Here is a 27,595-nt window from a genome sequence, read left to right on the forward strand (position 1 = left end):
GGGAGCTCCATCCCAGGACCTCAGGATCATGACCTGAGTCGAAGGCAGAAGCTTCTCTGACTGAGCCACCCAGGTGCCCCTGAAATAAATAAATCTTTTTTTAAAATGTGTTAAGTGGCACAAGAGGAAGATACACTAGGTTTTAGATATAGTTTACTTCAGTTATCCAGAAAATCCCTCTCCCAAGCCAGATAAGTGAGATGTCATACGATGGGCCTGCTTCCTCAAATGGAGGGGTGTGCTGTGGGCTCTCAACACTGATTGCCCCATGGCCCTCAGTGCCTATTGCCAACCCCCAGGACCAATGCCTATGAGGTAAATTGTCCAAGGATAGAGACTTCTTCCCTTTTCCTCAATGCCTGGACCAGTGCCTGGCATCTAGTGTGCACTAAGTAAATGTGAGATGAGTGAAGGAATGCACAAAGAATGATGTCCTTCTGTCATGTAACAGAGGGGTGCAGGGCAGAGCAATCTGGGCAAAATCCTTTGCCCTCTGCCCTGCCCTATCCTGGCCTAGCGACCCATTTGGCCCCACCTGCAACCACTATAGGCAGCCTGGAGGCAGCCTCAGCCCAGCTTCCACTTTCTCAGCCATCCGCTGGGAATATCAGCAGCCCCCAGCAGATGGTGACATTCAGAGCAGCCAACGTGAATGCACACGGGAGGTATTTAGTCAGCTCACCTGCTTGCCTTCCATTCCCTTCTTTCTCTCATCACCTTCTGGAAGAGTAAAAAAGATCAAGCCAAAGCAGAGGAGCCACCTGATCAAGTCATCCATGCCCCTGCCTCCATTCCAGCCCGACCTAACTCCACTCCCATGTCTGGGCCAGGCTGGACCCCGCCAGGCCAGACTCAGGGAGGTAGCCATCCAAGGGGAGAGAGGCCAGGCTGCAGGCCTGGTGGGGGAGCTGCCCATAAATCAGGCCCCACTCCCACCCAGTCACTAACAAGCGGGGCTGCCTAACCGCCTACATGGGGTCCCTGCCTCTGGGCTCCCACAGCGGCCTGGAACAGCCAGCTGGCCAAGGCCTCCAGAGTGCCTTGGCCTCCACCCCCACCGAGGCCCCCAGATAGATAGGGGTATTTTTTTTTTCTTTTAGGAGAAGAAAAAAATAGACCTAAATGAAGAGAAACACCAACAAAGAAGGAGAGAGGCCTGCAGAGTCACGTGGGGGCAGAGACCAATTGGGCCTCCGGTGGCCGCCCCCCCCCCCAGGGCGGGGAGGAGGAGGACGGCCGGACAGGGCCAGCCTACTGTCCGCCTGCCGCCCGCCGTGGCGTGAAGGAGCTCCTGTGTGCCCACGGTCACCACTGCCCCACCTGGGCTGCCGGAGCTTTCCCCCGGATCCCTGGTGCCCACTGTCCACCCTCATCCGGCGTGAGAGCTCTCCTTCCGCTCCGTAAGTGAGGGCCCGGGCCCAGGCCTCTAATGGCCAGCCTCCCTCCTCAGTGCCTCCCTGCGGCCTGGGCCGGCCGCTGCCCGCTCTGAGTGACTAGTGCCCGCTGCTCTGGAAAGGGAAGGGGCCAGCGATTGCCCCTGACCTACCCTCTCATCATGCTACCCCCTCTTCCCTGGACAGCTGACTGGGAGGAGCTAGGCCTCTGGGGACAGGCCCCATGGGTTCTGCGGTGTCCTGCTGTCTATGGGCGGCCAAGTGTTCGCAGGACTGTGTTGGCCCAAGCCTAGCAGTCTGTGAATGTGTCCATGGTCCCTGGGCCTGTCTTTGGGGCCTCTCAGGCTCCCTGCCTGTGCGTCTGTGTTGTCTCCACGGATTTGTATGGATTTGTATGGGTTTGTGTGTCTGTCCCTGATGTCCTTGTGTCAGTCCTCATTCTGTGGCTGGTGCAGATGGATGTTTGCTCCCTGGGCATGTGGGTGGGGGTGGGTGCAATGGAGCCTGGGTCAGCCTCAGAGCTCCCAACCTGGGATAGTGTAGCCTCTGGAGAAGGAGGGGGTAAGATGGAAGTGGCGGGGGGGGGGGGGGGGGGATCGGGCTCTGAGCCCAGCCCCCTAGACCACCTGGAGTCCCAGCCACACTCCTGCTTACATTGCCTGAGTCTTCCTCAACCGTGTCTGGTACACTCCAGCCCTCCTCCAGCCCCTTCACTCCCCTACAGAGGTGGTGCCGCTCCTGTTTCCCACCGTCTGAGGGCCCCTCCCAGATGGAGAGCTGTTCAGAAGGAGCACTAGTCCCCCACCTCCAGCTCCTGCAAAGGCTAGTGTTTCTGAGGGCTGGGATGTTGGGAGTCCTCCGCTAAACTGGACTCGGCTCTCTCTCCTTTCTCACCAAAATTCGCCCACAGCATCTCACGGAAACTGCAGACTCCCTTCGGTAGGGCTGAACTTTTCCGTTGCACGCGCAAACTGAGGCACAGAGAAGGGCTGCGACCTGGCCGCGCCTGCACAGCAAGCCGGCTGCCTGTTCCATTCTTTGTTCCGCTGGGTGTAAGATAGCAGGAAGGGTCTGCGCGGGGTCTCCAGCTTCGGCAGGCAGGAGCAAGGTGCCGACACAAGCCGGGTGGCGGGGGAGGCTCCGGCTGGGGGAGGCTCCGGTCGGGGGCCCAGGCCAAGTCCAGAGCCTTCAGATCGGTAGCGGTAGCGTCGCTGCGGGTGCCTAACTGCGGTCCCCCACCCCCACCCCACGGTGAAGATCCTGGCTTTTTGGCCTCGCCGGTCTGAGTACTGTTCTTCGCGGAGGGGCGGGGGCAAGACGAGAGCAGGCCCCTTTCTCTCGTCTCAATTTTTTCACCTGAAAAGTGAGAGTGACCAGGTACGGTCTCCGCACCCAGAGCAATTGCTGGGCCCGGCCCAGCCAGGGGTCCCCTTTGTCCCGGGGATGCCGGACTCTCCCTTCCCCTCCCCCAGCCCGGGTAAGAGCTCAGCACGTGATGGGGGGGAGGGGTTCCTCTGGTCTCCTAGCTCCCGCGCCCTTGATGGCTTCAGGTCCTCGCCCAACCTCGGAGGATTCCCATTTCCGGCCAAGCAAACTGAGGCCTGTGGTGGAGGAAGGGTTTGGCCCAGGTCTCCCAGCTGGGTACTGCTGGTCGCTTTCGCAGTGCTAAGGCATGCGTTTTGCCAGCACCACTTCGGTTCATTGGCGTGCCCGTTCTCAGGGAAGTCCACGCACCATTCCATCATTACCACTTCGCAGATAAGCAAACTGAGGATCAGCGTGCGTGCGTGTGTGCGGTGTGCGGTGTGCGGTGTGTGCTGTGTGCGGTGTGGGTACATTTGCTTAAGTCTTCAGTGAGGAAATGCGGCAGGGCCAATGGCTAACCCGGTTTCTAGCCTTGAACCCGTGCCTTGGCCGTGGGCCCCCACGTTCGGCCTCACCCGCTTCCACGCTGTGAAACGACCAGCGCCCCCGGCGTGGCCCTTGCCACGGCTAAGCTGGATCCGCGCGCAGAGGCTCGCGGCTGGGTGGCTCCTGGGTGGCTCGAGGCTCCCAGGCGCCCGGCTCCCGCCCAGACTGCGAGGCGCTCGGGCTGGCAATGGGGGGCCGGGAGGGTGAGGGTGCAGGCGCGAGGCAGGCTCGGTGGCGGGGGAGGGCGCGGGCCGGCCTCCGCCCCCGGATACCGCACGCGCTGATATAGAGGGGCCGGCTCCGGGCCCCTGCGAGGCGGGTCCGCGCAGCGCGCGTCGGCGGCGGAGGGGCCCGGGTCCCAGGTGCGCCTCGGGGCGGCCCTGGAGGCGGCACGGGGTGGGGAGGCTGGGGGGGCTCCGAGGCCCCGCGCCCCCGCCTCCCCGCCCCCGGCCCATCGGCCGTCATCGCGGGCAGGCGGCGCTGCGCCCGGGTGCGGCTCGGCGGCGGCGGCGCGGCCGGGAGGTGCGGGGCTCGGCGCGGGCGGGACGCGGGGCGCTGCCGCTCGCAGGAGCCGCCAGGTGGGCGCCGGGCGGGCCGCGGCCGCCGTCGCGCCCCTCCTGGCTTCCCGGGCCCCGGCTCTGCGCGCTTCCGTCCCTGGGACTTGGACTCTCCGCCCGAGGTCGCCCCGCCGCGCCCCTCCGCCCGACGTCCGGGTGCGGTGGCACCGGCTGCGCCTCCCGGTGCCGTCGCTGCGGCGGGCTTTGTCTCTCCCGGCCCGGGGCCCGGCGGCTGCAAGCTCCGCGTGTGGCGGCGCGAGTTCGGCGCTCGGGCCCCGCGGCCGGCTGCTCTCCGCGCGCGCTGGGCGCCTCCGCCGCTCCAGGTTTTCCCCGGCGTCTCGGTGTCCCCCTCCGCGCCCGCCGCGTCCCTGCCGGGCCCCGCGCCCCCGGCCGCCGCCGTGCTGGCTCCGCGTCTGCCTCCCCGGTGTCCGCCGGGGCCCCGGGCTCTCTGTGCCTCTCACCGGGCTCCCTTTCGTTCTCCATCTCCCCCGGCCTCTGTCCGTCCCGTGCCCGGGGCTTCTCTGCCCGGCAGCAAGGTGCCTCCGTCAGTCTCGGGTTTTCCTGGTCTCTGCCGCCCGGTTCTCGCCCCGCGAGGCAGCGTCGTCGGCGTCTCTGGCTGCCGCCGCACCTCTGCGTCTCCCCCGGACGCCGCCGCTGCCTCCCTCGGCCCTGCGGGTCCCCGGAGCACGCAGGGCCCCCTCCGGCCCCCCCCCGGCCCGCTCCGGCCCCGCTCCGGCCCCGCTCCGCCCGCATCCGCCCGCATCTGCCCGCGGCCGAGCCGTTTTCTCAGAATCGGGGTTTTGTCGTCAGACGAACGAATCCGGGCCCGAGCGCCCAGAGCCCGAGGGCCCCGGATCCCGCGCGCCGCAGACCACCCGGAGGAGCCGCGGGGAGGGGGCGGGGGGCGCGGGGCGCGGGGCGGGAGGCCGAGGCGGGGCCGCTGCGCCCGCCGTCCCCGGGCGGGCTGCTGGGGCGCCGCGGTGGGTGCCCGGCAGCCGGCGGCCTCGACCAGGGCGCGGAGACGGGGGGCGGCGCCGTGGGGGCGCCCCCCGCGCCCCGCATCTGCGGCGCTGCCCGCGGCGTCCCGCGCGCGCTGCCCGTCTCCTCCCTCCGCAGGCGGACGCCGCGGGCATGGACTATTCGTACGACGAGGACCTGGATGAGCTGTGCCCCGTGTGCGGGGACAAGGTGTCGGGCTACCACTACGGGCTGCTCACATGCGAGAGCTGCAAGGTGAGCGGGCGGCGGCGTGGCGCGGGGCCGGCGCTCGGGGGTGGGCGCGCGGCGGGGCAAGCCCTGCGGGGCGCACGGACAGGCTCGGGCCGGCGGCGCGGGGTCCGGGGCCCACCTCCGGCGCTCACTCCGCTCTCGCCCTTAGGGCTTCTTCAAGCGCACGGTGCAGAACAACAAGCACTACACGTGCACGGAGAGCCAGAGCTGCAAGATCGACAAGACGCAGCGCAAGCGCTGTCCCTTCTGCCGCTTCCAGAAGTGCCTGACCGTGGGGATGCGCCTGGAAGGTGTGCGCGGCGCCGCAGCCCCCGGCCGCCGACCTCGGGCGGCGGGGACGGGGGTCGCGGGCGGGAGACAGAGTGAGAGCCGGTACCGTGGCCCTCCTAAGGTTTCCGGAGCCCGCGGGGGGCAACTCCTGCGACGTCAGGGCCGGGTCTCCGCAGGGCAGGGGTGAGAAGTGGCTCGGTCTGGTGAGGGTCCAGAAGCACCGGAAAGGGAATCCTGGGGAGACGACCCTCTCTCCGCACACCTCCTTCTGCAAGGAGACTCACAGCAGCCCCACTGACACCCAACAGCAGCTGGAGCCAAGGGGTTTAGTACCGTTGCCAGAGTTCAAGTCCCAGTGCCACCACTCCCAGGCCGATTGACACTGGGTAATCAATCTCCTTAAAGCCTCTGAGCTGCAGATTCCCCATCTGAAAAGTAGACCAGTCAGTGTGAGGGAATCGTGCAAAATGCTAGCACAGAGGAAATGCTATCATCATCATCATCATCAAATCATCATCAAATCATCATCATCATCATCATCATCATCATCATCGTGTTATTATGTGTCCATCATCACAGCCTTCACTCATCCAGCCCGCCTGTCCATAAATTTCACTCGGGTCGTTCATTCTGTGGGTGAGAGTCCTTCTTGGAAGGGTCCTGGGAGGGTGAGGGAAGGCGGAACAATTGGTTCCAGAGGACCCAAGCCCATCCTTGCCTTCCCACCCCCATCCCTCCCACCTCTCAGTCCAGAGGGGAGGAAAAAGGTTTCAGCAGGAAAAACTCAAACTTGCCGAGGGTGGACAGTCTCAGGCTTCCACCCTGCTGGCCACAGCGGGGCTGTGTGCAGGGCAGGCAGCTGTTGGCTAAAGTTTTTAAACAATGTAGAAAGCCCCTAGTGGCTCTGAGAGCTGCTGACCACAAGTCCTGCCACCCAGAGGAGGGACTCCTAGACAAGAGGGGAAATGTCCCGATGTCCCCAGCTCCAGGTCCTTTTGGATCAGAAGACGGTTGTTGAAGGTAGCAGAGCCACCCTGCTGGAGCCTGACAGAGCAGAGCTGGGCTGTTCACCCCTGTGGCAGGAAGATTGGCCGATCCTAAGACACCTCCCTGATAGGCACCCCCCTCTCCCTCCTACTCTCTCCCTTCTCTTCGAGCTCAGGGTGGGGTCCTGTCTGAGCAAGGGCTGGGGCCACACTGCAGCTGCAGAGATGCACCTGTTGGGTCCAATTGGTGACACATCCTTGGCCAGGTGGAGGGACATCTGGTCAGCCAGGGAGTTCCCTTCTCCCAGCATAGAACCCTGACCAGCTCTAAATTCAGTGTCACATTTGAAGGCCCTGGAGGAAGCCGGAGTCATCTTGTAGTAGGGGTTCAGCAGAGTCGGGTAGTCAGGAACGAAGCAGCTGGACACTGGGGAGTGAACTTGGTGCTATGAATAAGGCTGACAAGGACCTTCTTCCTGTCACCATCTCCCTGCTCGGCCTTGTTCAAGGCACCTGAACCTATTGCTGAATCCCCAGAAACTCTCAGCCTGGGTCACATGGCATGATTCCACTCAGCAGGACGACAGTGGACAAGAGGCAGGACGTCTGGGGCAAGGACAGTGGGTTCTGCCCAGATGAATCTAGGAACACTTCTGGGGGTGGTGGCCCTAGGGCTGGGTGTTTGGCAGGCATGAGAAAAAGAAAGGGTTTGAGGCAGAAGGAATAACAAAGGCAGGTTGGAGGAAGAAGAAAACGTGCCAAATGGAGGAATAAACAGCTAAGGGGGAGTGGAAAGAACATGGGGTCTTGTAAAGGGTGACCTGGGAGTGCCAGGCTAAGGAGATTGACTTCATCCGTGGGCAGTGGGAGCCATGAAGAGGTATTGAACGGGGGAGGCGACACCTCGTTTGGGATAGGTCTGTGAGTGTGGCGTTATGGTGCAGCTGACCCTCTGCTTCTGCCCACAGCTGTGCGTGCTGACCGCATGCGGGGTGGCCGGAACAAATTTGGGCCCATGTACAAACGGGACCGTGCCCTGAAGCAGCAGAAGAAGGCACAGATTCGAGCCAATGGCTTCAAGCTGGAGACGGGTCCTCCGATGGGGGTGCCTGCCCCACCGCCTCCCCCGCCGGACTACATGCTGCCCCCTGGCCTGCATGCGTCTGAGCCCAAGGGCCTGGCCTCTGGTCCACCTGCTGGGCCGCTGGGCGACTTTGGAGCTCCAGCATTGCCCATGGCTGTGCCCAGCGCCCACGGGCCACTGGCCGGTTACCTCTATCCCACCTTCCCTGGCCGTGCCATCAAGTCTGAGTACCCAGAGCCCTATGCTAGTCCCCCGCAGCCGGGGCCGCCCTATGGCTACCCAGAGCCCTTCTCCGGAGGGCCGGGCGTGCCCGAGCTCATCCTGCAGCTGCTGCAGCTGGAGCCAGATGAGGACCAGGTGCGGGCACGCATTGTGGGCTGTCTGCAGGAACCAGCCAAAGGCCGCCCGGACCAGCCTGCACCTTTCAGCCTCCTGTGCCGGATGGCTGACCAGACCTTCATCTCCATCGTGGACTGGGCACGCAGGTGCATGGTCTTCAAAGAGCTAGAGGTGAGTCCCTCCTTCCACCTGGCTGGCTGCTGGGGCTGGGGTGTTCTCTTGGCTCCCAACCCTCTGTCCCAGGAGCTGTCCTCCTCCCCTGCCCTGGCCTCAGGTAGTATGGGGGCACACTGGGGGACACCAAGAGGTGTTTCTGGTCCATCACAGCCATCCTTGCTCCTTCCCCCTCTCCCTCCCCTCTCCTGCTCTCTTTCCTTCTGTTTCTTGAGTCTGTATTTGTCACAGACTCAGCTTCTTTTATCTCTGCCTCTCTCTCTTGTTGTCTTTTTCTCCCTGGTATGCTGTCTCTCTGCATCTCTGTTTCTCTAGCCCTTCTGCTCTCTGTTCGTTTCTCATCTGGTGAGGGTCTTTGCAGGCATTTCTCTCACTTCCCCTGAGACCCTGAGCTCCCCTGAATGACTAGCTGAGTCCTTTGGAAGCTGCCTCTGGCTGCCCCAGCCCAGTGTCAAGAAGAGGACACAACCAATCCGATCCTGTCTTCACATTTGGAGAGGCCAAGAATTCCTGCCAGCCTCAGATGTCCTGGTGGGCGGGGTGTATCTTCGTATCTCAGAGTTTGGAATGCTTGTGGACGTTTTCCTCCCCACCTACGGGGAAAGGTCTTGCTGTCTCTCTACATCTCTTGTGCTTGATGGTTGCTCTCACGTGTGTGTGTCCGTGTGTCTGTGTGGGCAGTGGGGGCTGGGTGGGCGATTGTGGGCCCTGTTACTGATCTTCCCAAAGGAGCCAGTCTTCCTTTTTCCCAAGGCTTTCCTTCCCCTGGGTCAAAGTACCTGCAGCCAAAGTAAGCAAGAAAGCAGCAGGAGAAACAGGCCAGATAGGGAAGAGGTTCCCAGTCATCCTGCCTGGTGGGCCCAAGGCCTGGAAGCTGCCCCCCTAAGGCCCTGGCTCCTTGTTAACAGGGTGCTCTGGCAACCTCTGAGGCACCCTCGAGCCCAGGCAAGGCCCAGCCCTGGTTGGCTTGGGCATAGATGGTCTTTAGTCCAGGCTGGTGGGTGTTTGGCTTTCCCAGGCCAGCCTCCCTGGCTATTCCAGGGCTGGATATAAACAGCAGAGCCTGTTGCCCTCCCTGCTGGGGCCACTGCAGCCTTGAGCAGCATTGTCAGTGCTGACGCCTGGGCTTCCTCCAGGGGCATGTGGCCGGATGGGCCGGGGGCACTGCCCGCCTGGGCTGGGCACAGGGCAGGACAAGATAGGAGGTGGTCATCACAGGGCAGGGCGTCTGGGTTACCCTGGGAGTCAAGAATTGGTGGTGATGATTCCTGCCTCCGCCACATAGGGTCTGAGGATGGGCCATGTATTTGCCACAGGATGGGACTTCTCACCCTTGCCCCCTCTCTAGGCCAACCTCATGGTTGGGACAAGAGGCAGGGCCTTGAACAATCCCATCTGCCTTTTAGTCCTGGCTGGAGGCCCTGGTTGGGGATGAGGACCCCAGGACCCTTGGGTTGGTTGCCAGCTTCCCCTCCAGACTTCCCATGAGCCCCCTGTGTTGGGGGGAGGAGGAGCAGAGCATTCCTGGCTTTCCAGAACCCTGGATCCAGGGGCAGGGCACTTCCTCTGGCCGCCTTCCTAGTCTCTTGGGGTTTTTCACGCAGGATGGGAAGGGCTTTTGTCCCAGCTTTGCTGAGTGTTTTTTCCTGCTTCTGGCTTCTCTGTGGTCCAAACCTTCCTGCTTCCCCTTCCCAGAACCTCTGAGTCGAGCCCAGGAATATGAACCATGGTTACCATTCTCTGTAAAGGAGCCTTGCAGATAAGTACCAGCCCAGCCCTTAGAGGGCCTCCTAATCAGCCATGTGGAACTTCTTTCTTGTTGGTCTAACAAGCCCTGGCTAGTGTCTGTTTGCAAAGCCAGAAGTGGGAAAGCAGGAAAGTGGGAGTAGTGCTAAGTGACCCTCTTCTCCCTTTTGGTAGCCATTCACCACCCCCCTACTTCCAGGCAGAAGTGGGGGATTCTCTCATTCCGAGAGCTCGGCACTTTTGCTGGGCAGTGGGAATATTGAAATGAATTGGACCCAGGATGTAGCCAGGCTATGAGAAGAAACAGATAGGCATGCAGATGATGCCGATGCAGGCTGCCCAAGGCTCTGAGAGCAATGGAAGGGGACCAGTGGGGGCCAGGCAGGAGTGCAAAAGTCTCTATCTAAGGAAATCAGGGGCTTTTTTGATCTCTCTCTTTCCAGAAAGCAGTCTGAGAAGGTTAAAGACATTCCAGTAAGGGAGAACAGCATAGAATAAGGCCTAGAAGTGTGAAAAGGTGTCATGTGTCAGGGAGTTTCAGGTGTTTCTCTGTGTCCAGAGAGGGTCCTCTGGTGGTATGTGATGCACAGCCTGCCAGGGCTGGCTGGGGCCCGACATCCTGGGGCAGGGAGGGCTCCTACCACACAGCCTTAGCTCTCCCTAGAGGCCACTCAGCCCCTGGTGATGCTGATGACATCTCGCTACCCAGGGGAAGGCCTGAGGTCTTTGCTAAGCTGTTGGGGATGCTACCAGCCTGGGGTTCTCCTCCTCTGTTCTCTCTTCCGGCTGAGATGTCCCTCTATCTCTATTTTTCATCTCACGCAGTCTTGGTGTGTTGGATCTGACAGTGGCACAGAAGTCAGTGACAGAGACCAGAATTGGAGAAGCTTGTATTCAAGTTCCAGCTCTGTCTCGGCTCTGCCACTTGCCATGAATGTGACTCTGGGCAAGTGACTCCTCTGGGCTGGAGTTTCCTTATCTATAAAAGAAGAGGAGTTGAAATAACGTCCACTTCATAGGGCTGTTGTAAGGATTCGCAAGCCAGGACAGGTAAAGAGCTTCACACAGGGCACAGCACACAGGAGTGTTTGGTAGGCTGGAGCCGTGGCTTTTCCCTCCTGTCCTCTCTGCTGCTGCACCCCTGTAATCATTACTTGCAGATGGTACTAAGGCCTGGCCCAGAGAAGTGAGAAAGCATAGGCCATAGCCATGCTCCCCTGAGCACTAGCATTCCAGGAGAAGACGGGTGGCCACCTTGCCCAGGACTTATAAAGCAACTCTGTACCAGCGAGGTAGCAGGAACACCTGTCCCCGCTGCTTGGTGGAGGGCCGTGTGTCCGCCCAGGCAGTCAGCCTTTCTGAACAGTTCCCAGGAAGGGCAGGCTGGGAGGACACCAGATAGGAATCAAGGAGGGGGAGGTGAGGTCCAGGAGTGCCTAATGACCCATCTTGACATTACTTCACCCTCAGCATCCAACTTGGAGGCCCCCGATTGGCAACAGATTTAACTGCTCAGATATATGGTTTCATTTAAACAGCAGTAACTCTGTCAGTCCCGGGCTGACAAACGAGGGCCTGCCAACCACTCGGCCAGGGGGGCACCTTGGCCGGCCTGTGGCATGTCAACCACTGGAGAATTACAGAGCCCGCTGGCCTTCGGCTGCCAGACCGATCAGACCCCAGGGGGCTCCAGAGGGGGCCCTGTTGGGAGGGAGGTCAGCTCGGCACCCATAAATACCCCTCCTCCCGGGCAGGCTGCAAAGTGTCAAGGCTCCGGGAAGATTTATGGCAGCCCAGCAGGAGGGGTGGGCGGCTGGTGGGCTGCGCAGACAGGCCAGGCCAATGAGGGACCCCAGGGCTGGGACTGCTGCAAATGTCCTTGTTCCCCAGGTGCCAGGGAGGTCTGAGGGCAGAGGAGGAACCTTTGCTTAGGGAGAAAGCTAAGGAAGGTGAACACCACCCTCTTTGGTTAAGTGAGCCTCTTAGCCACCTGCTTTCCTGCGGAGAGGGGCTGGCAGCTAGGGCCTTCTGGTTTTCTTTGAAATAAAAAGAGGGGTATGTGTGTGTATGTTTGTGTGTGTGCATGCCACGCATGCATGCACACATGTGCACTCATCTCTGTGGGAGGTGTTTTGGAGTTTGGTGTCTTTATGTGTCCATCTGTCCATCTAGAGGAAGAGCAAGTGGAAAGTCTGTTTGGCTGGGGATAGATGGGAACTCCAGCTGGGGCAGGAGAGCCAACCATGGGTCCCAAGAGCCCTTCACAACTGACACCCCTGTGATCGCTCATATGTCTTCTCTAACCAAAGGAGGGAGGATTTATTTGTCCAATTTCTTAGGACAGAAAATCAGGGCAGGGGACGATATGTGGCTGAGTCGGGACTCAAACGGAGGCCACAGGGCACCAAGGCTTAGCCAACATTGCATCTCTCTGCCCTGCCGACCCTATCAGCCCCGTGGGCAGGGCTGCCCCCACCCCTGGGGTCTGAGGTCTGGGTACAGAGTCTGCTCCCAGGGCTTGGCCAGCTGGGTCACTGTGACCCCTCTTGCTTTCTACCCGAAGCTCAGCCTGCTTATCTCCTAATTCTCCGTCTTATCTCTCACTCTTCCACCTCCCCAGCACCCTGTTCCTTCAGCCAGGCCCAAGAGCCCCAATGGGGGTGGGCAGAGCCCAGCGCTGCATGTCCTCCCGCCTGCTCTGCCTCCATCTGGGTCGCCCAGGGTGGGCCAGTTGACTCCCGGCAGACACCTTCTTCTTGGGCCTTAGGACTTCCTGGGGATCTCTGGGGGCAGAGCCCAGCTCCCTGTGGTTACCTTAGGAAGCCTCTGTCTCCGTATGTGTAACATGGGCAGAATGTTGACTGGACAGGGGTGAGGAGGCCAGGGCTTGCTGAGAATGGGCCAAGTTGCGACCACTCGCCGAGCCTGGCCTTTCTCCTCAGAAACTAGGGGGGGAGGCCTCCTGCCAGTGGTTCTTTGGGGATTGGCCACTTCCTGAGGGGAGATGGGAGAGATGTCTGTGATTCAGCCTTGCCCAGGTCCCAGTCTCTCTGGGCACCAATCCAGGGCTAGCTGTGGCTGAGACCAGGGCCCCTAGCTGGGCTTCTCACTCTGCCAGTATGGGCGCTCGAAGAAGCACTTTCTGACACAGAATGAGGTGAACAAGGGAAGATGGGAAGCTGGCAACTCAAAGCAGAACCGAGACAGGCCCTCCCTCTTGTTCTCAGCCATGCAGGCCATGGAAACAGTGGGCAGGGGAGGACTGAGGGAGGCCTGATTGTGTGCCCAGCTGCTCACTTGCTCTATGTACACTTGTTCACTCCTTCAGCCGGCCTGAGGCCAGGCCCAGGCTACTCCAGGGTGGGGGGCACAGGGAAGGAGGGGGGCGGGCCCCAGGCTGCCCCCAGGGTTGGGGGAGGCACAGGAAGGAGGAAGAGGCTTCTAACCCCAAGAAGAGAGAGCTATTCAGTGGGCATTGCCAGTTCCCCTCAGGCCAGAGGCTGCCTGGATCTCTCTGGCCCTTGGGGTTGGGGATCATTCCTAGGCTCTCTGTGCCTGTCTTGGGAGCAGATATCTGTTCATCAGTTGCTCATTGACCCCCCTCCTCTGGGAGCCCAGAGATGAAGTGGACATCAGCCCTGCCTTCTCAGACCCCATATTTATTAGGGAAGACAGAGGCACAAATGGGTGCCATTAGATGGTGCAGGAGCCACATCCAGAGGATGGTGAGGGCACTGTGGAAGGAGGAGGGGTTGGGGAGAGCTTCATGGGGGAGGTAACAGGCATGCCATGAATTCCTGGGTGGCCAGAGAGGGTCCTCTTCCATCCCTGGTGGTTTAGAGCATGGATCTGGAACCAGACAGAGCAGTGTGACCTTGAGCAAGTTACTTGACTATTCTGGGTGTCTTCTCTCCATAGACTCGGAATAACAGCTGTACCATGGAGCTGCAATGCAACAACTAGTAGTTATCATAGTTTGAATTTATCATGGGGCAGGGCCCGGGAAGGTGCCCAGGAAGTACCTGCTGTGTAGACGGTGGCCTGCTAATGAGCCGCAGACACTGAGAGGGGCTGGTGTCTGTATCCCGTCTCCCTAAGATGATCTGCAGTGCCCCGTGTGGTTTTGAACGCCTGGGAGAGCGCAGTATTTGTCACCATAGAGGGTTGTGGACTGAGAAGGCCAGCTGTGGCTCTGGCCTGGCTCTGCCTCTTTGTGATCCCAGGAGAGTCCTTCACTTTCTCTGGGCAGTAGATTTTCATTTAAAAAATAGCAGTTTGGGCCAGGGGCATGATCCCTGAGGGCCGTTTAGGCTCTGGCATCCCATGGTCCTGAGTCCCACTCACCATTGTCACGAGTGTCCATTCTTGCCATGCTAGTGACCCTCCAGGGTGGAAGGACACCCCACACAAAGGCAGTCCCTGTCCTTGCACTGGGTGCCCTGACTACAGCCTGGGTATTCAGAACCCGCCTCTTTCTTTGTTTTGTTTCTGCTTCAGACGAACCATTGCCAGCCACCTGCTCATTCTGGGTTGGACCACAGGCCAGGAGGGCCCTCCTTTCTTTCCATGAGCCTGAAAGCTCTGTATAAGGCCCAGGGGAAGCCCTGTGTTTGCTCTTCATGACTTGTTTTTTGAGCTATTGAGGCTGCTAGAGATGTGACTACAGGCCAAATGAGCATAAGATTAAAATTAATAATAATCTTCCCTCACATTTAAATTTTTTTTTTTTTATTTATTTATGATAGTCACACAGAGAGAGAGAGAGAGGCAGAGACACAGGCAGAGGGAGAAGCAGGCTCCATGCACCGGGAGCCTGATGTGGGATTCGATCCCGGGTCTCCAGGATCGCGCCCTGGGCCAAAGGCAGGCGCCAAACCGCTGCGCCACCCAGGGATCCCTCTTCCCTCACATTTAAAGGAGTTCTTCACAAACTACTTCCACGAACATTATCCACTAATATTTATCAAGTGCTCAGTATGTGCCAAACCACCTTCTGATGCTTTGCCCCCTTCACAGAGGAGAAAACCGAGGCTCAGAAGGCTTTAGAAATTACTTCAGGTCATACAGCTTGTCGGAGGAGAGCTAGGGCCCGAAGCCAACCCTGGCTGAGTTCTGAGCACTTCCACTGGATCTTTTCTATCTATTATTTATCTATCTATCATGTATCTATCTATCATCTATCTATCTATATCTATCATCTATCTATTTATTTACTTGATCTTTGCTACACTTTGACAAAGTAGGCAGATAGGCAAAAAGGGCATCAAGAGGTGAAGTGGCTTGCTCGGGTCACATATCCAAGTGAGCCTCTGAATCGTGAGTTGGGAGAGGGAGAGACCTGGCTGGATCCCGGACCCACACATGCCTCTTCCCTCCAGGTGGCTGACCAGATGACACTGCTGCAGAACTGCTGGAGTGAGCTGCTGGTGTTTGACCACATCTACCGCCAGATCCAACATGGCAAGGATGGCAGCATCCTGCTGGTCACCGGGCAGGAGGTGACCAGACCCTACTGTGCCCTGTGCCTTGTCCTAAAGCATATTTCCAGAATTCTGAGCCCAGAATTGGGGCTGGCTCAGCCCTTCCTCCAGTTCATGCCTGACCTCCCTCTGACCAGCTGTGTTCCTGGCCTTGACAGGAACCAGCCCCTGGGAAGCAGCTTAGGGATGTGGGGAGGGTCAAGTGAGGCTCTTGAAGAAGGTGGGGGGTCTTGAAAGAACAAATAGGAGTTGGTCAGGTAGTAAAAGGTAGTAAAAGGGGGGGGGCAGTTCCACCCCACCAGAGCAGAGGGGACAACATGGGTGAAGGCGCACAGGGTGTTTAGAACAGCACCAGGGGCTGCTGGTACATGGGCACTAATATGTAGATTTGGGGGGCCAGGAGCCCTGAGGGGTAAGAAGAAAGGCTGGAGGTAGGCCCTAAATCCTGAATGAATAAAGGAGCAAGTGAAGGAATTTGCACCCCCCAGCAGGGAATTTGGGGCACTAGGATATGAGCTGGGAACTCCTGGGATCAAGCAGGGAGCAACAGTAGCTTTAAGTGAGGAAAGGCTCACTCAGATTGTACTTGAGGAAGCATACCATGGGGGCAAAATGGGGGGTGAAGAAGTCAAGGCCACTGTGGAATGCTGGGAACCTGGGAGAAGGACCCCCCAACTGGTGGGAGGAGGTGTGGGAGACATGGAGGGGAGGAGGGAGAAAAAGAAGAGGCTGATGCCAGGGTCGAGGCTGGTGGAAGGAGCATCGCTCCCAAGGGGGAGTCACGAGGAAGAGTGGTTGGCAGGCACTGTGGGGGTGGAGGTTGGAGGCCGAGGCCCTGCTCCCCATCCCCTGTCTCCAACCCGGGCCCTTGGTCCTCATGCTCAGTTCTTATCTTGGGTGTCTCAGGACATCCAGGGCAGGGGACTGCTGGTCTCCAGGGTGTGACTTGGAGACCACCTGTGAATGCAGATAGGAGAGTCTGAGGTATGAAAGCGTGTTGGTATTGGCCTATGTCATCACGCAGGCTGGAGTCTCTGAGACCATGGGGATGTCCTGTGTGTGTGTGTGTGTGTGTGTGCATGTGCATACCTATATTTTATTATACAGATATCTCCACACATTGTAAGTGTGTGGTGGTGAGATCTACCTGCCACCTTGTGTGGGAGCTCATACATGGGTGCCTGTCTCATTACCTTGTGATATGACCATATGAGGGCGTGTGTGTACGTGTGTTCACATTATGAAATGGGTGGACTGCCCTCTGAGTGTGTGTGAATGTGAGCCGAGGTGTGACCACATCCTCAGTCTGAGTGCCCACGTGTGGGTGTGTGGGGACCTGGGCAGTCATGTGGCTGTGTCCATGTATGTCCAGGCACACCTGCCCCGACCCTGCTCCACAACACCCAGCATGACGTGGTGTTTGCTCCCTGTACCACACAAAACACAAAAGCCACTTGTACCACCGAACATAAGTTGCTCTGAGCATGTGGGGCCCATGCTGTGGGGTTTGGAGGGTTTCTGGGGTGTGAGGAGATGCTGACCCCAATCTGGCGCAGCTCCAAGGATGGGCACCCCACCCCCCAGCCCCTGACCCCCCCACTCCGGGCCCTCTGCTGGGTGCTCCCTGACCCTGACATCCGCCTGTGCAGGTGGAGATGAGCACGGTGGCGGCCCAGGCGGGCTCCCTGCTGCACAGCCTAGTCCTGCGGGCGCAGGAGCTGGTGCTGCAGCTGCACGCCCTGCAGCTGGACCGCCAGGAGTTTGTCTGCCTCAAATTCCTCATCCTCTTCAGCCTCGGTGAGTGGGCCTGGCCCGGCCTGGGGCGGCGAGGGGGCAAGGTGGGTGGCGGGCCCGGCACCCAGAGGCTGACGTGAGGTCTGCCCTAGGGTGGGGGCTTTGGTGGCGCAGGGACTCCTCCTACGATGAGTAAGGGTCTAAAGGGACTTGGCCCAGGCCTGGCTCTTCAAATGGAAGCTGTTTCCTCTCTGGGCCTCAGTTTCTCGGTTTGGGAGTACAGACGACCAAGACAATGCCTAAGATTTGCCCTTTGTGGGACAAGGATTCCTGAGAGTTTGGTCAATTCCTGGCTGGAAGCCCTAAAAGAGTGCCCAGGCCACCTCTAGAAAGACACCTGTGGGGTTTCAGGCTCTCTGTTCCCTGGCTCCTATCCTGGGGGCCCTGTTTTCCCGGTTCCCTGCTTGAGGAGATGGTGGGGGGGCCCCAGAACCTTTACCCATTCATTTGTTCACTCACTCATGTATTCACTCTACAACCTCTTACTGAGCTTCTGTGCTCTGCAAGGTCCTAGAGACACAAGGCAAACAGGAAAAGTCCCACACCTGGATTGTCATGGAGCTGACCTTCTCAGGAGAAAGACAACAAGCATGATGTCATTAGTCGGCTATAGAGATGAATGAAATGGTTACTGACATGCTCGGCCTAGAATCCTGTGATGAGTGCTAAAGAGGAAAGTAACCCAGGGAGGTGGCAGCCCCCGAGCCGAGGGTCTCCCTCTCATTGCCCTCCTGACCCGCGCAGCCTCCACCCTCCTCGGGGCTCTCCCCGGCCGGCCTCCTGTCCTCCCTCACCTAGCAAGCCATCTCTGGTGCCTCCTGGCTGTGTCCAGCAACGCTGTGAACACAGACGAGCCCCTGCTGTCAGGTGGCTCCCAGCCCAGTAGAGGCCTTCATCAGGGGCGGGGACAGAGAGATGGGGAACCCAGAGTGGGGAGCAAGGGCTCTGCCTGGAAGGCTTCCTGGAAGAGGGAATTTTGAATGGGGTCTGGAAGATGAGTAGGAGTTTGCGGGAGGGATATATCGTCCAGCAGAAGTGCGGATGGGATGGAAGGTCAGAACAGGGGGCAGGATTCAGATGTCATCTTGGTGGCTGCTGACATCATAGCCCCAGTCTGGCAAGGGAGTGCCTGCCCAAGGGTGGGGAGAGCTGGGCAGGGAGGGGTAACTGATGAAGTGCGGCTTGTGGGAAGCCCAGTCCTCGGGCTATGGCCATATGGGCTGGTCTCCTGACTCTGGCACCGCAGGCTGGTAGCTGGAGGGCTTCTGTGCAAGGCTGCAGGGCTTGGTAGGGGACAACCATGGTGCGGGGCGGGGACAGAATCTTGGGCAGCCAGTTAGGAGCAGTGGCCTGGAGCCTGTGGAGGGGCCTCGGGGGCCCGGGCCAGGCTGGCTACAGCTGGGGGAGATGATGTTCCTTCTTGCCTCTGGTGGCTCCCCTTGTCTTTGTGAGCTGCCAAGCTCCGGTAACTGGCTTTGGCCAGTGGTTGTGTGTGGTTTGGGGTGTGGAGACTCCAGGAGTTCTGTGAATCTTTGTGCCTTTGCGTTGGTGCCTTTGTTTTCACGCACGTGCAGACCATGAACTCTCATGGGCTGGCGGCTTCTTACACATCGTGTTGTATAAAGGATCTGTAACTGGAGAGTTAGAGGAGATTTGGAGATAGGAGAGATTTGGAGCGCGTATAGAATTAGGAGTGTGGCATCTGTGGTGGTCTGGGTGATGTGTGAGGCAATAGTTCTTGACTTGACCACCATCAAGAGGCCTTCAGGAGGTCTAGAGGAGGGGTGGGTGGATGGATGGTGGGCTGCCAGCCACCAGTCTTCTTGGCCAGGCCTCCCTGTGAAGCAGGTGCCATGTCTTGGCTTTCCAGACTCCCCAGGGCCCGAGGCATACCCCTGCAGCCCCCGTCTCTCTTCCCAACAGAGTCCTGGGTGCTGGGGACTGCCAGGGTCAGCACACCTCTGGCCCTCACCAGGCCATAAATCCAGGGCTCCTCCTTGTATGGAGTGTAAGGACGGCAAAGCAGAGCCCGGCCCTCTTCTCTCGGTCTGGCCAGGGTGAGTGGCCACGCTCAAAAGCCTGAGTGCCGGCCCCTCCTTCTCACTAGTCTTCATTCTGTTCTCCAGAGTGGGCAGCTGGGGGCCTGAGGCAGGGGCTATCTCCAGTGCTTGGCTGGCATAGGCTGGAGGGTGGGATGCAGGAGAGAGGGTGTGCATGTATATATGCATGTGTGTACACCTGCGAGGCAGGGCGGAACAGTAGTCAGGAATGCGGACTAGGGATGGACCACCTGGATTCTAAATCTGGACTGTGTGACCTAGAGCAAGTCCCTCCCCTCTCTCCAAGAGCCTCTGTTCTCCCATCTGGAAGATGCTCATCAAAATAATCCTTAATTTGCTATGAGGATTTCATGAGGGAATTCCCCCGGTGTCAGTATGGGGCCTGGCCTCTTGGAATGTACATCGGTATTGTTTTCCTTCTAACCTTCATTACGATCAGTGAGCAAATGAATGAATGAAGTGAATGAATGAACCTGTCAGTCTCCATCTCTATGGCATGCTGTGTCTGGCACAGTGCCTTGTCACAGGGCTGTGGGTCTGGCTGAGGTGGGTGGGGGAGCGCCCAGCCAGCAGGTCAGAAACTAACTCTGGTGAGGCTGAGTCCACGAGGGGAGGAGGAGAAGGCCCGGTGCCTGGGCCTGCCTGAGCTCCTGGGAGAACAGTAAGGGAGGATGCCAGGTGAGCCAAATAGGCTGTTGGCGGACAGGTTCCAGGTTCTAGGTTCCAGGTTCCAGGTTCCGAGTTCCAGGAGGAGCCTGAGCAGTCCAGTGTGATCAGGGTTGGGCCAAAGAAAAGAAACCAGCCACACCTAAGATATCAAGGAAGGCTTCTTGGAGAAGGACTGGGCTGCACTGGGCCTTGCAGTCCGAGTAGGAGTGTTCTAGGTGAAACAAAGCGAGCAGCAGCAATGGGGTGTGCGAAGGGATGGGGAATCCTGGAAGTTCCATGTGGTTGTGGGGCAGGGAGTAGGTGGACGGATGCTGGGAGGTAGGCAGGCAGGGACTGAGCTGTAAGGCCTCAAATGCCAGGCCAAGGACCTTGACCCTTCCCTTGGGAAGGCTTTTCAACTGGAGTAACATGATCGAATCTGCATTCTAGCAAGGTCCTTCCAGCAGCAGCATGAGAGAAGGATGGCAGGCAGCAGCCCAGAGTCCTGGGGCTGGAGTGAAGTGGACAAGTTTGGGCGAGATGAAGGGGAAGAGCTGCCCGGAGTCTGGAAGGTGGGAGGGGAGAGCCTCTCCCATGTTCCCCAGCCCGAGGGCCCAGGGATAGGTCCCCAAGGGACCTGGAGCCAGAGAGGGATGGCCACTTGCCCTTAGACCTCCAGCTGGCACCCTGGCCATCACCCTAGGGGCACCTCCCTGGGCCAGGCCGCTGGATCTCCTGTGACAGCCGCCTCCCCACTGCACCCCACCCCATTGCCTGCAGCCCCCTCAGCGCCTCCTTCCCGCCTGCCTCCGCAGAAGGATGCCATTTGGCGTCTAAATAGCCGTCTCCGGCAGGCGTGGAGGCAGGTAAGGAGGTTTAATTAAAATTAGTGCCTCTCTCCTGGCAATCGCGGTGTTTATGAAGATGGGCCCGGCTGGCATTGTTCCGCCGAGGACTTAATCGAAGCTTAATGGATTGACCTAACATTCGATTTCCTGACTCCCATTGAGGCTGCCGCCGTAGCATTCCCTTAAGCGTTTGCAATTTACCCACTGCTCCGCGCCAACAAAAGGCGGCCTGAATAGCAGCCCCACTCGAGGGGCCATTGTGCGCGGGGGCGCCTGCCTGAGTCACCGCTATTGGGACAACATTCTTTATGCCTCGCTGGAATGAAAGGATTATTCAAATATTCAATTAAACCGTGAAAAGGGGGCTTTTCTGAGAACCTGGGGGCCCCCAGCTCCGCAACGCTGGCAGGCTGCTCTCCGAGGTGGGGGTGCCATCTCCCAGCCCTCTCCCACCTCCCCCCTCCAGGACTGCTGGAGCTGAGCAGGCTGGGGGTGGGGGGCACTCCAGGCTTTTCTCCCCAGTGCCCGTCTCCGAGCTGCAGCGTCCAGGGGCCCAGGGCTGGGTGCGCAGATTAGGTCCGGTTCTTGGGCGCCCGTGAGGGTGGAGATGCATTTGCCCCTGTTTTGCGGATGACAGTAAAGGGCTCAGGGGAAGGGCCTTGCCCAGGATCACCCAGTTGGTGGTGGAGCTGGGATTTGAACCCCTGGCATTTGAAGGGAGAACCGCCGGGTTTGTATGACCCCCTGCTCCTGTGTCCAATGAAGAAAGGCCTGGTGTGCAGTGGGATGTTGGCTCTGTTACACCTGTTACCCCACAATATCTTCACGACGGTCCCTGTAGACGGGGTGCGGGTAGGCAGGAAAAGGAGCACAACTTGACAGTGGTCTCCCCCAGGGTAAGGAGGAAGAGGAGTCTGAAGCCCAGAGTAGCCTCAGAAACCTAGGCTCCCAGGGTGGGGGCCCTGGGGCAGGACTCCTGGATTGGAAGAAACAAAGTTTTCACATCCTGGCTCTCGGAATCGATGTCCAAGCTTGACCCCACCTGTGCTTACCCATCGGGCTTTGGAGCCAGGAGACCTGGGGTTGAATCCAGACTCTGTCATCTGTTGGGTGTCCTCGGCACACCCCACTGTCTCTGCGCTCAGGGGCGCCCTTTCCTGCCTGCTTGGGTGTCTGTGGGGATTAGCTGAGCGAGTGCCCGGTGCCTGGCGGGTGCCTGGGAGACTGGGAGCACTTATATTACAGTCACTGGGGCTCACCGCTCAGTGCTGCTTCTCCCAGCCCTGTAGCCCACCACGCAGGGACGCTGGGGGGCTCGTCTGCAGAGAGCTGAAAGCCGTAGAACTGCTAGGAGTGGGGCGGCCCTGAGAGCTGTCCTTGTGCCACACCCACCCCCTGAACTCCACCCCATTGTCCCTGGTACCCTTCGGTGAGGAGAACAGTAAATCCTGGTAAAGCCGAGGCTCTGGGACACTCCCACTCCTGCCTCTACTGCAGCATCCTAGCCCAACCTCCTCCCCCGCCAGCTCTTTCCTCTGGGCCCCCTTACTGCTGTGTGGCCTTCAGCTTAGCCCTATCCTTCTCTGGACCCCCAGCCTCCTACTGTGAATTGTTGGAAGACAATGTCAGGAGCATTGCCCAGCCTGGGGTGGGTGGGGGAGGAGGTGGGGATGGGCAAGTGGGGGTGGGAGGTGAAGGTAGACAGGACCTCATGGGATGAAAAGAGGTTGGGACAGGGATGGGGCCCGTAGTCACCTCCTGTGCCTAGGAGTTCAGCTTCGGAGAGAGTGGGGCCTTCCCCATGACCTTTGAGTGTATCTGGAGTAGTCCAGGCTAAGGAGGAAGGCTGCAATGTACCGTTGAACAGGTTGTTCACTGCACAAGGGACTGAAATCCAGCTTGAATAGGGGCTGAAATCCAGCTTGAATGCCTCTTGCCATACTCTCTCTGTGGACAAAGGGGGACTTTTTTCTAATTGGCATGAAGGTGTCTTATGGGCAAATGATGATCTTGGGGAGGTGAGGAAAAAAACAACCCTGACTCCCTTATTGAAGGGAGGTTGAGGGGGCCTGAGAGGGGGATGCTGTGTGGAGGACTGGGGCCAGATCCTGCCATACGCCTTGGGACCAGCTCGGGTTTCCCTAAATCCAACTTTGGACAACACAGGCCTCAGCAGGCGCACTGGGGGCGGCTGGGGATCAGGGTTGCCAGGAGCATCAAGCCCTCCTGGCGCAGGGGGTGTTAAGAGGGATTAGAAGGGCCAAGGACTGCACATGCTAGGCTCCAGACTCCCCCGCAGCCACAGGGCTGGCTGGTGGGGATGGGGGCAGAGAGGAAGTGGATGGATGACCACTTTCTAACCACTGGGTGTTGTATCGCAGGCCAGCCGGGCTGGATTTGGGGATGGGGTACCAATTCTGTGGATTCCTGTTGAACCTTGGCCGCTGTGCTGGGCACCAGCTAGAGGTGCTGCCCAGGAGCTGAGGGAGACCTGCCAAGCAGCGATGAGGACTAGAGTGACAAGAAATGGACCCTTTCTAGGTGCCCCTGGGTGCATGTGCTGGCACCCAAGCTCTTACCCCTGCAAGGTGGCACGCCCCTTTCATAGAGGAAGAACGCCTTGCAGCTCAGGAGGGGACAGAGCACAAAGCCACTGCCCCTAAATGGTGGGACTGGGATTTGAACCCCAATCAGCCTCACCCCACAGATGTTTTATTTTTGGCGTGTTCACTGGACCACCACTGGGTATGCAGGAGGCCTTGGTTATACTCCTCTGTCCCTGGCACAGTTGACCACTGGTCCACGCAGAGCTGACTGCCCTCCTGTCCCTCCCACAGGCCACCATTTTAACTTCACTTTCAAACGTGAAGTTAAACCTTCACGTTTAACTTGGATTCCTTGTTTGTCCCTGTTCTTACATAACATGCATGCTTCTGTGCCAGCAGTTTTAATTTATGTAGACGGCTTTGCCCTGTAGATCTCATCCTGGATCTTCCTTTTCTGTTTTTTTTTTTTTTTTTCCACTTTGCTCTATGCTTTTAAAGATCTGTCCATCTGCTCTGTGTCATGTCTGCTCCATTACTTGTGTCCACCGCATGGGACTTCCTGGGGTACACCTCCATAAATGGTGCTGCAGTGAACATCTGTGTGCCCCATGGCTCCAGGGGACAATCTCTTTGGGGTACTGGAAGGCTCTTGATTGGTTGCAGGGTAGACCAAAGGAGTGCCTGTCGGTCTCTAGAATAGGGTCACCAGCGCCTGTGCCTGGCAGTTGGGACATAGGACCTTTGTAATCACAATGGGCCTCGTCTGGTGATGGTGCTGCTGCTGACCGCCACGGGGATGATGGCAACAGGACAAGTTTTTTTGTTTTTGTTTTTTTAAGTAGGTTCCATGCCCAGCATGGAGCTCAATGTGGGGCTTGAACTCATGACCATGAGATTAAGACCTGAGTGTTGAGAGTAGGGGTAATAATGGTGACACACTGGCCTTCTTATGTGAGAAGTAGGGGTAATAATGGTGACACACTGGTCTTATGTGCCAGACACTGTTCTCTGAGCACTTTCCACCTGCCAAGTCTCTGAATTCTCCCGACAGTCTGGTGAAGGTACTATTGTCACCATTTTTGCAGGAAATTGAGAAGCTGAATCACATGCCCAGGGACATACGTGGTGAGGTTGGCATGGTTTTGGAGACAATGGAGTTATTCATTGTGACCAGTGTGATGGTGATAGTGGCAATAATGATGGTGACATGTGATTGTGGTTTGGTTGATGGTGGTGGAAGTGGCCACATTTGGGAGGGACACAAGACTGTCAATCTCGGTGATTGATGCTGCTGGCAGTGTTCCTCAGCCATGGTGATGGTGCTATGGTGGTGGTGGGAGGACTGGTTGTGTTGTTGACATTGGCAGCGCCCCGCCCCTATCTTCGGTGCTTATAGGGACGTTGGCGTTGCCAGTGACCATTGATGGTGTAACGGGCTGGGGATCGTGACAGAGCTCCTCCCTTTGCAGACGTGAAGTTCCTGAATAACCACAGCCTGGTAAAAGATGCTCAGGAGAAGGCCAATGCCGCCTTGCTTGATTACACCCTGTGCCACTACCCGCATTGCGGGGACAAGTTCCAGCAGCTGCTGCTGTGTCTGGTGGAGGTGCGGGCACTGAGCATGCAGGCCAAGGAATACCTGTACCACAAGCATCTGGGCAACGAGATGCCCCGCAACAACCTGCTCATCGAGATGCTGCAAGCCAAGCAGACTTGAGCCTGGGCTGGGTGGGGCCGGGACCGGGGCCAGGGTGGGGGGTTGCAGCCACCCCCAAGGCCCTCCAGATGGTTGATTTTATTTTGCCGATCCAGGAGCCCCACCCTGTAAGCCCCTGCCCCTGAGCTGTCTGAAGCCCTGTGTTTGGGAAGGTGGGTGAGGGTGGACAGGGCCTGGCTGAGGGAGGGTGGCCCCACTGGCACTTGCTTGCTACTCAGAGTGCCCCAAGAAGGCGGCTGCTAACCATCCCCTCCCCCTCCCCTTGCACCCAGCTGTCTGTCCTGGAGTCTGGAGCACAGATCCAGGGAGGAGGTTCGGGATTCTCTGGTGGGCCTCAATGTCCCTCAGGTCAGAAGTTGTCTCTCCCCTCTCCGGGAAACAGAAGCAGAGAGGCTGAGCGGGCATCAACTGGGGGAGGAGAGGGGGTCTCCAGAACCCCCTCCCAGAGACCAGGAAGGAAGCCCTCTGTTTTGTTAACTAGGGGTAACTGAGTTTGCAAAATTGGTCATGCACTGTGGGGCCCAGAGGACACTGGGGGGAGGGTTAGGACAAAGACCTCCCCCAGCCCTTCTACCCCATCTGACTTGTGCAGGGGAGAACTCTGACATGCTATCTGAAAAGAATCTCACTGCAATCAGCTTTCTATCCCTCTCCCACCAGGGAGCTAGAACATTCTAGCCGCACCCACAGTCGGCCAGCCCAGGCTGGTAGTATCTGCAAGGCTGTAGTCAAGAGGTTTGTGGGTTTGTGGGGTTTGTTTTTTAATCTAGTAATCTAGATACTTTTTGAAAGGTGTACATGTGGGGGGAGGGGCAGGAGATGGATTTGAGGATTGAGGCTGGGACTTGGGGCTTAGCGCCAGGTACAGCCCATGGTTTCTCTCCAAACACCTGCATGCCAAGTACCCCAAGGGTGATGCTGGACCATTGTTTCAATCCAGAGAAGAGTTGTTGATTACCCCTCCTTAAAGGAATAGTAGGGTGCCCTGCTGGTCTGAGAGTCTCTGTGTGTGGGAATATGGGTGACCTTGAGGAGGGTGTATGGGGTCTCCAGATGGGGGAGATTGCAGAGAGGCCCCTCCCTCATTAGCCAGGTCCCCTTGGGTTCCTGGCTGCAAAGCTTGGAAGCTGGGTTTCAGCTCCCTGGTCTCCTCTGCCCTGTGTCCTGAAAAACACGTTCCAGGCCCAGGCACTAGGGAGAGGCCTTGGCTGTCCTTTCTCCCCTGGCCTGGGCGTTCCTGTCTCTCCTGCTTTCACGTTGCCGTTACAGCTTGTGCTGAGCCTGTCCAGTTGGAGGTGACTGGGCATCCATGCCTCCTTGCCTTCCACCACCCTGTCTCGGTCCCCACCCCTGCCCTCTGAAGTGTGTGCCCCTGCCAAGGCCAGAGGCCCATGACCCCAAAATGAGAAGTGCCCTTAAGAATCTCCCAGCCCCTGCAGCCCTAGAATAAATTTTGCAATTAGTTTCCAGCTACCTTTGCCTATGTACATTCTGGGGCCAAGGCAGAAACTCCAAGATGGGTTGGGGGGGGGGTGTCTAGGGCGGGGAAATGCTGTGATTGGGATGGAGGCAACGGGTAAGTTTTGGCTCAACACTTGGGGCCAGAGTGGGGCTACACCAGGTCCTGATGGGGAGCTCTCGGGTCCCACACCATCCCTGGGACCTCGCCACACCCAGGAGGCCTGGGAGATGTGTGGGTCTTCCCGGGCCTCAGCCTGAGCCCCCCACCCTCCCGCCGTGCATGTCGGCTGCCAACTTGGGCCGAAGGGACCCTCGTTGTATGAGCACCTGTGTGCCACACGTCACGTTCCTGTCCCGACAACAGCCCCGTCGGGTGGGGGTTCTAATCCGGGAGAGACACTGGCCAGGTGGCCCTGAGCCAGTGGCCTGCAGGGGCAGATTCAAACCGGGGTCGTCCTGGCTTCGGAGCACCGGCGCTTCCCTCCGTCTGCCTGACGGCCCCGGCCCGCCCCGCTCGCTGGTTCTCTCGCCTCCGCCCGCTGGGTGGCAGCAGCAAGCACGGCCGATTTCTGGAGCGCGGCTTCCCGGCCCTTGGCCTGCTTTGTCTCATTTTGTCGTCCCATCTGCTTCCCAGCTGCTTCGGTAGTTGGCAGCTCCAGATTACAGATGAGGAAACCGAGGCCCAGAGAGGTGAAGTGGCCTCTCCAAGGTCACACGCTGAGAAGCGGCATGCCGACCTCCGTCGTCCCCACCACCCGATTAGCTCACCCCTGGGGCCACTCCTCGTCCACTCAGGCCTTTAGGCACATTAGAAAAAAGATGACCCCCCCCCCCCCCGGGGAGAAGTATCCCTAGGCACACAGCTGGGCAGTAGCTTTTATGGAAAGCAAAGTGTCCCTTTCCCTCCTGGCACCTTCAGAAGTGAAGTAGGTGCTCTGGTTCCTGCCTCTGGGGAGCGTCCAGTCTCGTAGGACTCCGTCATGTCGTTGTCTTGTGTGAGCCATCAGGTAAGGGCCAGATAAGATGAGGAAGTGATGGATTCTGTCCCTCGGGCGACAGGAAGTCCTCTCAGCAGAGGTGTCATCCAAACTGGGTTTTGAAGGATGTCCAGGGCTTCCCCAGCTAAGACAGTCGTTGGGAGCAGTGTGGGCAGGTGTCTGGGGACCTGAGCAATTGGGCTGGGGAGTAAAGCGAGTAGGTGGTGGGGAGGAAGGGCATGGGGCGGGGCGGGGGGGGGGGCTGGAAAGGACTCCTGGGGGTGGGCTGCCCTAGAGATGCCTCCTCCCGCCCTCCTGCCAGTCTGCAGTCCGTAGGATTAGTGGGTTCGGAGGCAGGAACTCCCCGGAGGCG

The 27,595-nt window shown here is 58.7% G+C and overlaps 1 protein-coding gene across 5 annotated transcripts; it reads left to right on the forward strand.

Annotated features, from left to right (window-relative positions):
- The first annotated feature begins 1,098 nt into the window (after positions 1 to 1,098).
- On the forward strand, positions 1,099 to 26,257 carry NR5A1 (nuclear receptor subfamily 5 group A member 1). 5 transcript variants are annotated; one of them, XM_072748634.1, is made up of 7 exons: positions 1,099 to 1,400; positions 4,979 to 5,095; positions 5,241 to 5,382; positions 7,317 to 7,942; positions 15,070 to 15,189; positions 16,821 to 16,968; positions 24,537 to 26,257. In XM_072748634.1, exons 2-7 carry the CDS (start codon positions 4,994 to 4,996, stop codon positions 24,782 to 24,784), a joined length of 1,386 nt encoding a protein of 461 aa, XP_072604735.1. In that variant the 5' UTR covers positions 1,099 to 1,400; positions 4,979 to 4,993; the 3' UTR covers positions 24,785 to 26,257. The 5 variants fall into 5 exon arrangements, with proteins under 5 accessions (XP_072604735.1, XP_072604736.1, XP_072604739.1 ...); XM_072748635.1 differs by lacking the exon at positions 1,099 to 1,400 and adding an exon at positions 2,764 to 3,667; XM_072748638.1 differs by lacking the exon at positions 1,099 to 1,400 and adding an exon at positions 3,681 to 3,883.
- Positions 26,258 to 27,595: the final 1,338 nt, after the last annotated feature.

This window comes from Vulpes vulpes, chromosome 2 (genome assembly GCF_048418805.1).
Source record: "Vulpes vulpes isolate BD-2025 chromosome 2, VulVul3, whole genome shotgun sequence".
NCBI lineage: Eukaryota > Metazoa > Chordata > Mammalia > Carnivora > Canidae > Vulpes > Vulpes vulpes.